A 16,387-nucleotide genomic window follows, 5' to 3' on the forward strand; every position below is an offset into this window, starting at 1 on the left:
CCACTCTGTGGACTCCAGTGGATCCCTGACCTGACCCTTGGGCTTCCCTAATTGTAAAGAGAGATGCTGGCATTGAATTTGGGGTGCTGAGGTGCTGAGTTTTTTTTGTGGGATATGGACCCCTGTCCACAAGGGGGGAAGTATGCATAAGTGGGAATGGCAAACAGCTGGAAAAAACTGATCCACTTGGTTTTTTTCCTCCCCTTGCTCCCTGCTCACAAGGGAATAAATCTCTTCCAATCCTCTCCCAGCTGGCTTGCCTTATTCACCCTCAGGTTGATTTTTTTCCCTTTTGCTGCAGCCAAAGTCTGGCTGGAAGTCCTCTAGCAAATCTCAAGTACTCCTGCTTCCCAGTCTTCACTCATATTTTCTCTGCTTTGAGTTGAATGCACTCATGTACCATGCATGCCTCCTCCCCTTTGTTTATTCACAGCATACTTGCCTTTGAAAACTCAGCTCAAATTCCAGTTCAGTTCAGTTTAGCTGAACTTTTTTCTTTTTGAGCGCTCACTATCTGCTTGGCTCAGTTCTGGGCACTGGGGATATTGCATTGAGTCAGCAGTTCCAGCCCTCGGGGAGCTCACAATTGACTGGTTGACTGGGAGAGTCCAGCACACAAGCAGATCATTTACACATGGTGTGGGATGTGCCATAAAAGAGGGCAGCAAAGGGCACTCTGGCGGTATAGAGCAGGGCCCCTGTCCAGCTTGGCTGCTGGGAAACAGGCAGGAAAGGCTTTTTGGAAGGGATGATGCTTGGGTTGAGGGTTAAAGGAGGAGCTATTTGCAAAGTGAAGAGGTGTCAAGCCATGTGCCCCAGGCAGAGCCCCCTCTCTGTCATGTCTGCTGTGTGGCTCCCATCTTGGGTGGAAATCCCACCTTTTATTACTCTGGGCTGGTACCACCATTTCTAGTGTAGCATGTAAATTCTGGATCCAGCTCTTTGAAAACTGTCCACATGGTGATCAGGAAGATGAGAGGATGGTCATACAAGGAACAGTAGCTGAATTGTGCATATTTAGACTGAGGGGAAAGGATTCTGAAACAGAAGGGAGTTTTAAATAACACTGAGCTTCCAGGGGGATCCCTGGGTGGCTCAGCGATTTGGCGCCTGCCTTCGGCCCAGGGCTTGATCCTGGAGACCGGGGATCAAGACCCGTGTGGGGCTCCTTGCATGGAGCCTGCTTCTCTCTCTGCCGCGTTCTCTCTCTGTGTGTCTCTCATGAATAAATGAATAAAATCTTTAAACACACACACACACACACACACAAGAAAAAAAACATTGAGCTTCCAAGTATAACCAAAGTGTAGAAGCTGCAGGAGACAGATTTCAGCTGAACATGAGAAAGAACTCTCTACTGGTCTTTCTTTAAGTGGGTACAACTTAATAGTGAAAGGGAATAAAGGGGAAAGGAGAGAAAATGAGTGGGAAATATCAGAGAGGATGACAGAACATGAGAGACTCCTAACTCTGGGAAACGAATAAGGGGTAGTGGAAAGGGAGGTGGGCGGGGGGTTGGGGTGACTGGGTGACGGGCACTGAGGGGGGGGGCACTTGATGGGATGAGCACTGAATGATATGGAATATGTTGGCAAATTGAACTCCAATTAAAAAAAAAGGATACAACTTGTCTGAGCAAATATAATGGGAGAGGTTCAAATATAATCCCCATTTGGTAATCAGATTGTGGGAACTGGTAAGAGTTGGAATAAGATGACCATGAAGGTTCTTTCCAAGGGTGGGTTCTCTCATACCTACTCCTCACCCCCACCACCGTTTTAGAGACCTTCTGCTTGTGCCTTTCCGTACTCTCACCTGCTGACTGAAGTCCAAGCTCCAGGGCATAGCACACAGGGCCCTCTCCATTCACACCCCTTCTCAACATGGCAATACCAAACCACTTACAGTTCTTGGAACGTTCATGCTGTGTTCTGTGCTTAAGATGGCCTCCCTCCTCCTTTGCCTTCCCCATAATTTACAACTGGTGAAATAACTCTCTCCCACTCTTTTTTTTAATTTTTATTTATTTATTTTTTTTTAAGAGAGGGCAAGGGCAGAGGGAGATAGGGAGATGAGAATCTCAAGCAGACTCCATGCCCAGCGCAGACAGAGCCCAGTGTCGGGCTCTATCTCACAACTCTGAGATCATGACCTGAAATCAAGAGTCAGACACTTAATGGACTGAGCCTCACGCTCCCACTGTGTCTTGATAGAAGGGTAAGTGCAGTGGTCTGCATTTCAGAAGGCACCTGGGAGGTCAAATCCCTCCTTTATTAGTTTCTGGGTTTAGCTGGAATGCATGTGACAAGAGTCCAGCCAACTGGGCCCTCTCTTTAGTGCTTTGAATCCAAAGACATAAGGAATAGATAATGGTGATCTGGTGGAGTGGGGGTAGGCAGAACAGTGGCCTGAACAGACTGTTCCAGCAATAGCATGGTTGCTGTCCTTTTTCCTACTTTTTAAGCTTCTACAAGTGCCCTTGGTACTAGCATATTTCCAAGTCAATAAATATTTTATAAAATGAAAAAATGAAGCATAAGGATAAAGGTTAAAGATTTAATTTAAATCAAATTGCATGCAAGACTGGACTACTTAATGATTAGAACCAGAACTATAGAGGAAAATAAAGAGATAGGAGAATGGTCACACCAGTAATAGAAATAAGGAAATGCTAGTTTAGGGATGACAGGAGGAAGGATGGGGAATAACAGATTTTTATTATAATATATATTTAAGGGACAGCTGGGTGGCTCAGTGGTTGAGCATCTGCCTTTGGCTCAGGGTGTGATTCTGGAGTCCTGGGATCAAGTCCCGTGTTGGGCTTCCTGCATGGAGCCTGCTTCTCCTTCTGCCTGTGTCTCTGCTTCTCTCTATGTCTCTCATTAGTAAATAAATGGAATCTTTAAAATATATATATATATATATATATATTTAACATTTTAGTTATATTAGCTGATGCTAACATGGGCGGACAAATTAAGTCAACTAAAGGAGTGAAAGGCAATCAAAACCACAATGAGATACCACCTCACACCAGTGAGAATGGGGAAAATTAACAAGGCAGGAAACAACAAATGTTGGAGAGGATGCGGAGAAAAGGGAACCCTCTTACACTGTTGGTGGGAATGTGAACTGGTGCAGCCACTCTGGAAAACTGTGTGGAGGTTCCTCAAAGAGTTAAAAATAGACCTGCCCTACGACCCAGCAATTGCACTGTTGGGGATTTACCCCAAAGATTCAGATGCAATGAAACGTCGGGACACCTGCACCCCGATGTTTCTATCAGCAATGGCCACAATAGCCAAACTGTGGAAGGAGCCTCGGTGTCCATCGAAAGATGAATGGATAAAGAAGATGTGGTTTATGTATACAGTGGAATATTACTCAGCAATTAGAAACGACAAATACCCACCATTTGCTTCAACGTGGATGGAACTGGAGGGTATTATGCTGAGTGAAATAAGTCAATCGGAGAAGGACAAACAGTGTATGTTCTCATTCATTTGGGGAATATAAATAATAGTGAAAGGGAATATAAAGGAAGGGAAAAGAAATGTTGGGAAATATCAGGAAGGGAGACAGAACATAAAGACTCCTAACTCGGGGAAACGAACTAGGGGTGGTGGAAAAGGAGGAGGGCGGGTGTTGGAGGGGAATGGGTGGCGGGCACTGAGGTGGACACTTGACGGGATGAGCACTGGGTGTTTTTCTGTATGTTGGTAAATTGAACACCAATAAAAATTAATTTAAAAAAAAAAGGAGTGAAAGGCAAAAGTAAGATGGAAAGGACTTTAATATTAGCTCTTTCTTCTGGGACTTCTTATTTATTTATTTATTTATTTATTTTATTTATTTATGATAGTCACAGAGAGAGAGAGAGAGGCAGAGACACAGGCAGAGGGAGAAGCAGGCTCCATGCACCGGGAGCCCAATGTGGGACTCGATCCCGGGTCTCCAGGATCGTGCCCTGGGCCAAAGGCAGGCGCCAAACCGCTGCGCCACCCAGGGATCCCTGGGACTTCTTTTTTAAAAAAAGATTTTATTTATTGATTTCAGAGAGGGAATGAGTACACAAAGGGGGGGGGGAACAGAGGGAGAGGGAAATGGTAGAGGGAGGGACAGAGGGACAGGAGAGGCAGACTCCCCACTGAGCAGGGAGCCAGCCTCAGGGCTCTATCCCAGGACTCTGGAACCATCACCTGAGCCAGACAACCGACTGAGCCACCCAGGTGCCCCTTCTCCTGGGATTTCTGATGAACCAATCAATACATATTCACCAAATAATAAGCTAGAATATTCATTTAGGCTGAAAGTATATTCTAGGTTTTATATACCATGCATATATTTCAAAAACATGTTCCACTTGGATAGCAAATTTTATGAACCACACAGTAACTAAGATAATAAAAAATACACAGAAATTCATGCCTATAAAGAGGCCTGTTTATTACTGATAACACTTCATTTGGTTAAAACCCACAAGAAATCCACACACAAACACTTTAAGTGCAAATTCTCACAGGCAGTACTTATCATACACCCTGGTGTTTTCATCAGAAAAAAAATGAGAAAATGTTGACAAAAACTGCTAAAACAAGGGCACAGTTTTGATCTACTGCTACAAAGAGAAATAATTCATTCTTAACTGCATATATTTTATCGGGTATATTCAATGACACATACAAAGTTTATTTTAGCCTAAAACAAGAAGGCCTCACCATATATACAGATGCAGACTCTTGCCTGAGTGCCTCTTGTAAGATATATGATGAATCATAGCAGTGAACAAAATACACCAAATAGTACCAAATTAGTTGTGACTCACTTGGAAGGTAGTGGTAGTAGGCTCAAAATGGCACTTATAACCAGTGATATTAATTCTACATAGATACTTTCTTAGCCTACTTGGTCAACATCTTGCTATTAAGTCTACATAGATACTTTCTTAGCCTACTTGGTCAACATCTTGCTTTGAGTGTAAATACTAGGCATTATATATAATTTCCAAATAGGAGTATGATCTGATCTCTCAAAAGAAACAGAGTATTTAAGTGTGTGCGTGCTTAAAGAAGATTATTTATTACAAATTTCAGTAATGAGAATTGTTTAAAAAACTGAATCAGAAAATTAACAGTTTGATTGTTTCTTAAACAATTAGCTTCTTTAAAATACAATCCCCTAATTCCTATCATCACCATCCAAGCACTCTATAACAGGTACTATACTGGAGGTGGGAGGATATGAAAAATAATAAAAAATGATCTCTATCTTAGAGAGTTGATAGTCAGATACTCTTTCTCAGTCAAGGAATGCCAATGAATTAATGAAAATGGACTGGCCAACACCTCTGACAATATTATAAGGTTCAGTGATAACTGTTTCAGGTCAATTTAATTTGACAGTAATACTTTCAAAGTTCAGCTTTTAAAATGCAGGGAACAGGCTAGATATGTTCTATGTTTATATTTCTCACATTAAGGTCAGTGTATGCACCACCAGGCAGATGCAACAATTGAGGAAGGGAGGGAGAAAACATTGAGAGGCCCTGTAATAAACATAGTGTTCCTTTCTGGCAGCACCAGTTTCCGTGAGAATTGAAGGAATCATTTTTATATTGGAAGAATTTTATTATGTGGAATGCAAAATTCAACATAACATTTCATGACAGAACATGAAATTTCAGGAGTGGTAGACTGCCTCAGATTTTTCACTTGGGCCCCTTCCCTCACATATTCATGTTCCTCTGCTTTAGGGTTACACTGGTGGAAAAATTTGAGAAGCAAACTTTAGATATATTATTTGCCCTTATCTTGGTCACTTTACTCATTCTTGTATGTCCCCTCTTTAAAGTATAGAGTCTTGAACCAACTAACAAAGAGAAAATATGGTTGGATGAATGTAATGGTGTGGTTAATATTTTCAAGTAACCAATGGTTAAAAAAAACCTAACTCAATTTTCAACTGAAACTAAAGAAAGTCATGCTGTGTAAAGTCTTGAAGTGAAAGGTTCTTTTCTTTCCGCTTGAACTTCTTATGGTTATGGTCAGATGCTCTGGGGGACAAATGTAAAAAATATTTCTCAAATTTTGTGCTTTGGGTGCCCCAAGTACAGGGAAACCTGAAATAAAATGTGAGAGCAATTGACCATCCATTGTGATAGTATGACTCTTTCCTCATCAGTTTCTAGAGCAATCTCAGAAAAGCAAGTGAATTATAAAAGGCCATAATAAATTAACATACAGTAATATCCAGATGGACCAAAAAAGGCTATGAAATAGATTCAAAATTACTTCTTACAATGTCTTAAATATTCTCACAATAATAACAAAATAACCAAAAGTCAAAAAAACAAACGTAGTTATGAATAAGTTTAAAGCATTCTGAACGAATACAGTTCAGATTTCTTATCAGTGAGGTAATAGAGCAATAGCTTTTCACAGTAATAAAATGTAGGAGGGGACCTAGGGAAGGAGGGAGGTAGAGAGAAAAAGGCATAAAATAAATTTATCCAAGCAAAATTTGGATTTTTCAAGCATCACAAACATCAGTGGAAAACATCGGAAAGAAATACCAGTAGCAGCAGTTCATAGAACAACTTCTCCATTAACTCCAGCTAATGTCCATTCCAGAAGCAACCTCCTTAAGAAACGGGAGGCCTATTTCCTATGTAAGGATATTCCCAAAGTGTCCCATCTCTCAGAACCTCGCCGTCTGCTGAAGTTACTACACCCAAGCAGCAATACAGTTAAAACAAAACCCTCAGACATCCTATAATGCTATACATTCTTCAAGATGAACAAAATGGTGTTCAAGTCTCACTTAATTTGCCAGGTTAAATTAAAAATAACATCCAAGCAGGTCTCTGTGCAGCAAATGAAGACCGCACTCATGCATCTACTACTCAACATATACAAAAACTCTCTTGTGAGCTAAATTCTTCTAGACAGGGAGTGAAACTCAAATGTTACTTTCAGTGCTCTCTATGACATTGCCATTGTTCCCACCTGAGTTTTTAAAAAAGTATTGGAAGGAACCCTTAAAAGACAGTACATCCCTTAATATTTAAATTTGTTATTTGGGTTTTTTAAAAAGGTCCTTATTCTCTTTGATTCTGTCCTCACTGAAGACAGAGAACAGTTTTTCACATTACTTCTTACTTTGAGTCCTTTAATAAAAGATTCAACTAATAGTATAAGACTTCTTAAATTATCTCAGCAGCTTTCTCTCCTCCAGAGTTAAATGGTCTTAATTCTTTGAACTTTTTATCACAAGTCTTATTTTCCAATCTGTGCTGTATTCCTTTTTATTTCTGCTATGTCCTCTCCTCCCCAGTTCCCACATGATCCTAAGACACAACATCCCAGCAGAAACTGAATCAGTAAGAGGGGTACTTTTTCTCTCCTAAAACTTGGCCTCTTTTTAGTGGTTGCTAATAAAGGAAAACAAAAGGTTCACTATCTATCTGCTCATAATAATAACAAATACACACAGCTAAACAACTTGCCCACAGCCAGTTTATTCCCAACTTTAAGAAAGATAAGTTTGCCCTTCATAAGAATCATTTCCTGTGCCATCTTAGTGACCTATTTTTTATTTCTATTGCTTATTTTCAGTGTATGCTTTGACTTTGCCCCAATAACTCATTCCTTTTATTCAAAACTCTAGAAAAGCCCAGTTTTGATCTACACACTCAATGAAAATGGATTCATTTTCATGGTACTGTTGATAAAGAAAAAGCTAAACAATGTAGAGCCCAAGGCTGAGACATATAGTCCAGGACTTCCGTCCTTCCTGGTTGCCTTGGTTACTAAAATTATCCTGTGAGGCAACTGTACACCACTATGTCAAGTTCATGTCAAAGATTATGCTAATACAGACTTGAGAGCTTGGCTACAATCAAGTAATTCCCTTAATCTATACACTTCAGGAACATCTGTAACATTTTGTTGATTTTAACTTTGGATTTTTAAATATTTGAGATAAGATTCTAAGTTTTAATAACTTTTCACTTTAAGATGACTTAAATGTTACATTATATTAAAGCACTCGAAACTGTTCTCTTTATAATAGAATGACAATCATGACATGGCTTTAGTGATTATGAATGAACTATTATATTATTTTAGCTCCACTTTGTTCTTTAGTCACTGAAACACAGATACTAAAGCCAAATATACATATTTTTCATATATACAGCATTGTTCACACTACTTGGTAGAATATAGGCCATCTCCTAAATTACATTCTACATTCCCAAAAGCAAATAAAACAAAAAAAATCTGCACATTTCTTTTTCAGTACAAAGCCTTTGAAAAACAAAGTCATTCAGAAGTATGCTGTCCCCTACATTTACCTAGTTGTCTATTATCTACAGTCATACAAGATCTAGCTATAGGAAAGGAAGGAACAAATTAACAATAGTGGCAATACAAGAATTTGAAAATTATATTTGCATTCTATGGTTTCAACCAAATGTTAGCTGGTAGCTACAACAAACCATACCATTATTTACTAAGTATTCTAATCAGTTTAAATTTTATACTATTTTTTTTAGGAAATAAATACTCTAATACCAGTTATATCCCACTAGCAATTTGTTTAGTATAATTACATCCAAGGCCTTGTTTTGTTACCACATGAGTTTAAATATTTTGTGAGTTGTATAGGACAGGATACATTTTAAGAAGATTAAATAGTACTTCTCTACTAAGATTTCTTTAGAATACTGGAGAATCAACCAAAAGTGACCTTCCAATTTTTTTTTCCACATTGAGGGGTGCCTGGGTGGCTCAGTCAGTTAAGCCTCTGACTCCGGGTCTCAGCTCAGGTCTTGATCTCAGTCATGAGTTCAAGCCCTGCACTAGGCTTTACACTGGGCATGGAGCCTACTTGAAAAAAAATATGCAAAAATTTTTTCCATGTTGAAAAAGATAAATAGTACTCTGGAGATCAGAAATTCTACAGTAGGCAGCAAGATGACAGAATAAATTGGACTTCAGTTTTAAAACATGTAGTTTTAGTGTTTCATAACACCTAAAATCTGGATATTTTATTTCTTAGTAAAATTAGCATTACTTCATCTGATAAAGGAATAAATCTACTTATAAAAATGTAATTCCAAAGTTAGGCTTTTAAATAAATTTAGCTCCTTTTTGGTTCAGATTTTCTTCTTTGCCTGAAGGCTGTGGTTATTGACATTTAATTCTCATAAGAAGATCCTTTAGTTACATTGAGACTGCTTTTTTAAAGATTTTTATTTACATTCATAAGCTTTCTAAAAGGGCAAATCTATTTGATATAGAGTGGAAGCACCTACATCATTTGAAAGATTTTCCTTAACTGTCTGAAAACGAAATGATTAAATTATATTCAATGGAGGAACACTGTTTTAATTCATACCATATCCTGAGAAGGCACTAAGAAATCTGACAAGAACGAAGCCACTAGGAGCATTGCCACTATTGTTTTACATTCGGTAAATGTCAGAATTTTAAATACATACAAGAAATTTACACTGCACCAAAAGCACCTGAAACCACATATTGTAATCTCTAAGCTAGAAATGCTAATACCCGATTTCAAATACTCTACTTTGTAAGTTAATACCTGTGATGTAATAATGACACTTTTCCACAGTATTCTGGGAGCAATGCCATTTTCTTGTCAATTTTATAGATTAATTTCCTTAACTAACTCTACAACTATATAACATTTATTTGCCTTTTTTTAAAACCGTGCTATACACAATTACAATATGGAACTAAGCTTAATCACACTTTAATAAGAAAATTCACTTATGTATTGGTTTTCTTTTCTGTTGAAGGAAGAATAACGTGTTACTATAATACTTTTAATGCAATAACTTTTGTTCAAGATTATGAAAAAATTTGATGCCTTTCTCTCTGGACCATTTCATTTCAAATTTATACAGTTGGTTTAGTCAGCCAACCAAAAAGAAAGAAAATAAAAGTAAAAAGTACTTGGCCAGATAAGATAGAGAACACTAATACGACTTCAACGCATGGAGTTCTTGGCTATTCTATTCCATGTGCCACTGCAAAGTGATGACGTACGTGCGTGTACTAAACAGAACGCCAGATCAGTCCATTTTTACTGGGCTCAAGGAAATTCTCAATCAAATCTTCGATGAGTTTCCTCAATTCCTCTTCTAGTAAGGCAGTGTCACTGAAGGGAAAGATTAAGTTTTGAAATTCTTTATTTTCATCACCTTAAATTTTGTTTAAATTGCTATAATTTCAAAGGCAGACAATTAAACAACTGGCAAACCAAAAAGAAGTTCATTCAGTTAAAACAAAACAAGTACAAAGGAGGGAAAATCAAACTGAAGTTGAACTGCATTAAAGGGAGTTCCTTGGTACACGATACATGGATGAGCTTCGGTAAATCTACAGATTTCTCCTGGGTCAGGCAATTTAATGGCCTAGAACACCAATACTAGGTATTATACTAAAATGGCTTCCTGAAATACTTTGAGAAACATCCAATAGATGTTATGGGATGATATGGCACGACTCAGATACAGAGCAGGGATGGGACTAAAAAAATGAGATGCTTAAAAAATAAATACACATTTATAAGTATGTGCTTCAAAGTTATCATTGCTGCTGACCAGAACATTTCTAGGAAAGCCTCTTTTCAACTGCCTTCACGTGTCATTTGTCATTATTTTAGTTTCCTTTAAGCTCTACTCTGACTGACTGCAGGATGTCTTTCTTTTTGCCCCCAAAGGAAATAAAATCTACTGTTAAATGCAAAGATTTAGGGACATACAAAATAATATACCTTGGACTCTGAAGGCAATTCCAAGAAACCACTTTGTCAAAAATATACTGATCAGTGACAACATTATAGGAGGTACTACTTTTAATAAGTTTAAATGGCCACTGAATATGTTTATTAAATCAATTTAGTGACAATTCATGCTCTTTAAAGGAAATAAACTGGACAGATTGAGTCAAAGCATATTAATATAAAAATGAATATTTGACAATAAAAATTATTTGTGGATTATTTTTTAAAAGATTTTATCTATTTATTCATGAGAGACACAGAAAGAGAGAGGCAGAGACACAGGCAGAGGGAGAAGCAGGCTCTATGCAGGGAACCCGACGTCAGACTCGATCCTGGGTGTCCAGTATCAGGCCCCGGGCCAAAGGTGGCGCTAAACTGCTGAGCCGCCCGGGCTGCCCTAATCATCTCTTTATGTTCATTATATAATAGGTAATAGTCACAGAGCCTTTCCAGTAATAAAAATTCACTAAAATTTTAAAATTCAGGGACACCTGGGTGGCTCAGCAGTTGGGCGTCTGCCTTTGGCTCAGGGTGTGATCCCAGAATCTCGGGATCGAGTCCCCTATCAGGCTCCTTGCATGGAGCCTGCTTCTCTTGTCTCTGCCTCTCTCTGTATCTCTCATGAATAAGTAAATAAAATCTTAAAAAAAAATTTTTTTTAATTCAATTCCCATGTGGTTCAGTTGCTTTGGAAAATAGTGTGGCAGTTCCTCCAAATGTTAAACATAGAATTTCCATATGACCCAGCAATTCTATACCTACATATAGACCCAAATGAAATGAAAACCTGTCCACACAAAAAGTTGTGCACAAATGTTTGTAGCACTGTTATTCATAATAGTTAAAACGCAGAAATAACCCACGTGTCCACCACCTGATAAATGGATTAAAAAAGTGTTACATACAACAGAATATATAGGCCAAGAAAACAATTAAAAAAAAGAAAAGAAACAAAGTGCTGATTCATGTTATAATACAGATGAACCTTGAAAACATTATGCTAAGAAAAAGATGATAGTCACAAAGGGCCATATATATTGCATTATTCCATTTATATGAAATGTCCACAATAAGCAAGTCTATAATGACAGATGGTAGATTGGTGGTTGCCTAGGGCTAAGAAGGGGGGTGGATGGCAAGTGACTGCTAATGGGTATGGGGTTCCTTTGTGAGGTAATGAAAATCTTCTGAAATTGATGTAGTAAAAAAAAAAATTTTGATCGTAGTGTCGTTTGCACAACTCTGAATATACTAAAAACCACTGAATTGTCCGCTTTGAATGGGTAAACTGTACAGTATGTGAATTTTATTTCAATAGAACCTATATAAATAAATACATGTAAATCTAAATATATATGTAATATACTAAAAACCACTGAATTGTCCGCTTTGAATGGGTAAACTGTACAGTATGTGAATTTTTTTTCAATAGAACCTATATAAATAAATACATGTAAATCTAAATATATATGTAATATATATATATTTAAAAAGTTCATTCTCACCTTTGCTCAGGTGATGCACACATCTCCGCATAATACTTTATCTTTGGTTCTGTCCCGCTTGTCCGAAGAGTAGCAACACAGCCATTTTGAAAAGTAAATGTAATCATTTGGCTGTTTTTACTCACAGGCAGCACCTATGCACAATGTTAACAACAGCTCAGTTACACTTGGTACCTTTTTCATTTTCAAGCGTTGTAAAATATATTGTACTCACACGAGGCATCTAAAGGAGTCAAATTCATAGAAACAGGAAGTAGAAGGCCTACTGGCAAGAGGTGGGGGAAGGAGGAAATGAGGAGTTGTTTAATGGGTATAGAGTTCAGTTCAGCAGGTGAGCAATTTCTGGACATCTGCTGCACAACAACGTAGATAGAGTTAACACTGCTGGACTGTGTGCTTAAAGATAGTGGTGGTAGATTTTATGTTATGTGTCTTTTACAATTAAAAAATCTTTTTAGAAAAAAAATAAAAAAATAAAAAATCTTTTTAGGGGGATCCCTGGGTGGCTCAGCGGTTTGGCGCCTGCCTTCGGCTCAGGACGTGATCCTGGAGACAGGGGATTGAGTCCCATATCGGGCTCCTGGCATGGAGCCTGCTTTTCCCTCTACCTGTGTCTCTGCCTCTCTCTCTCTGTGTCTCTCATGAGGAAGTAAATAAAATCTTAAAAAAAAAAAAATCCTTTTAAAGGGGCACCTGGGCTGCTCAGTGCTTGAGCATCTGCCTTTGGCTCAGGTCGTGATCCTGGGGTCCTGGATGTGAGTCCCACATCAGGCTCCCTGCGAGGAGCCTGCTTTCCCCTCTGCCTATATCTCTGCCTCTCTCTCTATGTCTCTCACAAATAAATAAATAAAATCTTAAAAAAATTTTAAATTATAAAATATAAAGGATTACATACACAATAACTCATAAATATACCATTTTACTGAACATTCATAATAGTACAGGCATTGGGATATATACCTTACACATACCATCTCCACGCCTCAACAGTAATCTTCCAGAGTATGTATAACTGCCAATTTACTGACATGGCTCAAAAAAGAGTAAATGGCCTAGTTAAGGTCATCAGCTAATGTGGCAGAGCAAGAAGTTGAAGCCAGGTCTATCTGTATCAAAGTCCAAACTGCCTCTACGTTTGCAAAGGGCTTTACAATATTGAAGCACTTTCACAGACAGTTTATCAGTAGTCTCCAAAACAGAGTGAGCATACCCTAGAGGATGGGCAAAATTATCCCCTGGGGTACAAAAAAATTTCATACTTTTAACCTAAAAGTTAAAAAAGGAAAAAAATTTTAAAAAATAAATAAAAAAGGAATCAAAGCTTTACTGATGTTGAACATACAGATTAATACTCTTCCTGGACTACAGATCAGTCTGTGAAACTTTTTTCAGGGGAACTGGGGGTTGTACTAGGACAGAGGTGGTAGGTGTCCTGAGCCTGGTCCTCTCTTTGAAACCTCTTTCTCAGTTAGTGGTACTACTACACACCACTTGCTTAAGACTGAGACCTTCCTGCCCTCTTTTTCACTCATAGAGCATCAACTAGCAAGTCCTGTCTATTCTATTCTTTATTTAATTCAACATTGTCCAACTCTCTCCATCACTACTGCTAGTGAATAGACACAAAAGGAATAGGAGTTGTATTCTCCACAAGAAGTTGCAGATTTCCCAAAATATATCATGCCCCTGGCATCCTGAGACAACAGCAGGACATTATAAATGGAAATTAAGGCTCATAATCATTCACAATAACCAAATACATATGATCAGCAATTTATGGCATTTAAATAGTTGTTGAGCACCTACCATGTAGGCAGGAGCTTTGACAGGTATAGAGGTATGTCAGAAATGGATCTGCCTGGGGAATCCCTGGGTGGCTCAGCGGTTTAGCCCCTGCCTTCAGCCCAGGGTGTGATCCTGGAGTCCCGGGATCGAGTCCCACATCAGGCTCCCTACATGCTTCTCCCTCTGCCTCTGTCTCTGCCTCTCTCTCTCTCTCTCTCTCTCATGAATAAATAAATAAAATCTTAAAAAAAAAAAAAGAAATGGATCTGCCAGGTACAGCACACTGATAACATAAGATAGAAAGCGATAAGTAACAAGAGGAAGGCACAATGTATACTGAAATCACAGGAGAAAGAGATCTAATTATGGGATCTAGAAGGTATGTGGAAGAGGTGACATCTACCTGAAGTCTTTTTTTTTTAAGATTTTTTTTTTTTAAATTCATGAGAGACACAGAGAGAGAGAGGCAGGCAGAGGGAGAAGCAGACTCCTTGTAGGGAGGCTGATATGGGACTCTATCCCAGGATCACAACCTGAGCCACCCAGGTGTCCCTGCCTGAAGTCTTAAATAAGGACTAAGGTGTGGACCTGCAGCAGTAGGAAGGAGAGGCAGATGGAGGAAATAGCTTGAGCAAAAACACAGAAATTTTTATTGTCATTTAAAAAAAAGATTGTATTTATTTATTTTTTTTTTTGAGAGAGAGAGAGATAACAAAAGAGAGCATAGGGGATGGGGAAGAAGAGGGAGAAGCAGGGTCCCTGCTGAGCAGGGAGACTGATGTGGGGCTCCATCCCAGGACTCTGAGACCATGACCTGAGCCAAAGGGAAATGCTTAACCAACAGCATCACCCAGGTGCACCAAAATACATAATTTTAAAATAACAATGTATGCATATAAGAAACTGTAAGCTGTTCTATTTGGCTGCAGATATAGGGACGAAACGAGAAGTTGCAAATAAAAAGGCGAAATGGTGAGCTTTGAAACGACAGGCTTTTGGACTTTATTTTCAACCTCACACATCTTCCCTCTCTCCATCTGGTTCTCTTTTTGTCTAATTCTTTTTCGCATCTCCCTCCCCAGGGAGGAGCACACACTTGGAGAGAGAGGAGGACAAGATCAGAGGCAGGGAGCCTGTTAATGGGATTACAACTGCTCTGGAAAAAAAAAAAAAACGGATCATAGTTTCAAGACATTCACAGGCTTGAACTTCCACTATTTTACAATAGTACAAAGCACTACAAATGCTAAGAAAGTAAAAAAAAAAAAAAGTACTTACTGATTTTTTATTAGGCTGGCTGCTGTCATAGCCAGTGGTAACATCCCGTATATACAATATAGCAAATGTCCCACAGAACTTTGGATATTCTTTTGGAGAATCAAAATTGCGAAGTCTTTCAAATATACTTTTGATGGTGGTTGGATCATAACACAAGAAATATGAAGTTTTTGAAATATGATAACCATACCTGCACAAAGATTTAAGTGTTAAAATCAGATTTTAGATAACTTGAGAAAAGTATATATTCAAAGATAATTATTCTAGTATTATTTGGAAAGTGGGTGTCTTTAGTTCAGTTTAAGAACTTTTTAAAAAGGCCTATTTTCAAAATCAAATTTAGAAAGCTAAAAGCAGGACCAAAAAAATGAGAAATTTGTCAATTGAAATGATAAATTCATAATAATAGAACTTACTTTTCATAAACCTTGATCAGTTGCTGTTTCAATGTTATATTCTTGGTTTCCAGGTAAGCTGCCATCTCGGCAGCAACTACAGCTGCACTCACCCCATCTTTATCCAAAACCGAAGTGCCACACAGGAAACCTAAGAATTAAAACACATTTTTAAAAAAGATTTTATTTATTTATTCATGAGAGAGACACACATACAGAGAGACAGGCAGAGACAGAGGGAGAAGCAGGCTCCATGCAGGGAGCCTGGCGTGGGACTCGATCCTGGGTCTCCAGGATCACGCCCTGGGCTGAAGGCGGCGCTAAACCGCTCAGCCACAGGGGCTGCCCCAAAGCACATTTTTTAAAAAGGGGAAAACTTAAGCCTATCATAATTTCAATAGTTTTCATTTACAGAACCAGTGGATTTAAGAGCCTACAAATGGATGAAACCCACTGATACTGAAGATAGTTAGGGAACTTTTAAGGGTCTCCTCCACCCCTGCCATGATCAGTTCTCTGTGGTTTTTATAATTCAAAATGCAAAACCAGAAGACAAAAATTCCTCTCCATAGAATTACTACATTTAAAAAAATTGCTCTCATTCAAATTTCA

At 38.4% G+C, this 16,387-nt stretch overlaps 1 protein-coding gene across 1 annotated transcript in view; it reads right to left on the reverse strand.

Moving 5' to 3' along the window:
• Positions 1–4,429: 4,429 nt before the first annotated feature.
• PGM2L1 (phosphoglucomutase 2 like 1) overlaps positions 4,430–16,387 on the reverse strand; it is a 52,638-nt gene continuing 40,680 nt past the window's right edge. Inside the window, exons 11-14 of the mRNA XM_041730478.1 lie at positions 15,797–15,926; positions 15,381–15,570; positions 12,318–12,451; positions 4,430–10,185 (exon numbers count right to left, since the gene is read on the reverse strand). Coding sequence (XP_041586412.1) covers positions 10,083–10,185; positions 12,318–12,451; positions 15,381–15,570; positions 15,797–15,926 — 557 coding nt within the window. The 3' untranslated portion in view covers positions 4,430–10,082. The remainder of the gene's footprint in view (positions 10,186–12,317; positions 12,452–15,380; positions 15,571–15,796; positions 15,927–16,387) is intronic.

This window comes from Vulpes lagopus, chromosome 15 (genome assembly GCF_018345385.1).
Source record: "Vulpes lagopus strain Blue_001 chromosome 15, ASM1834538v1, whole genome shotgun sequence".
Classification (NCBI taxonomy): domain Eukaryota; kingdom Metazoa; phylum Chordata; class Mammalia; order Carnivora; family Canidae; genus Vulpes; species Vulpes lagopus.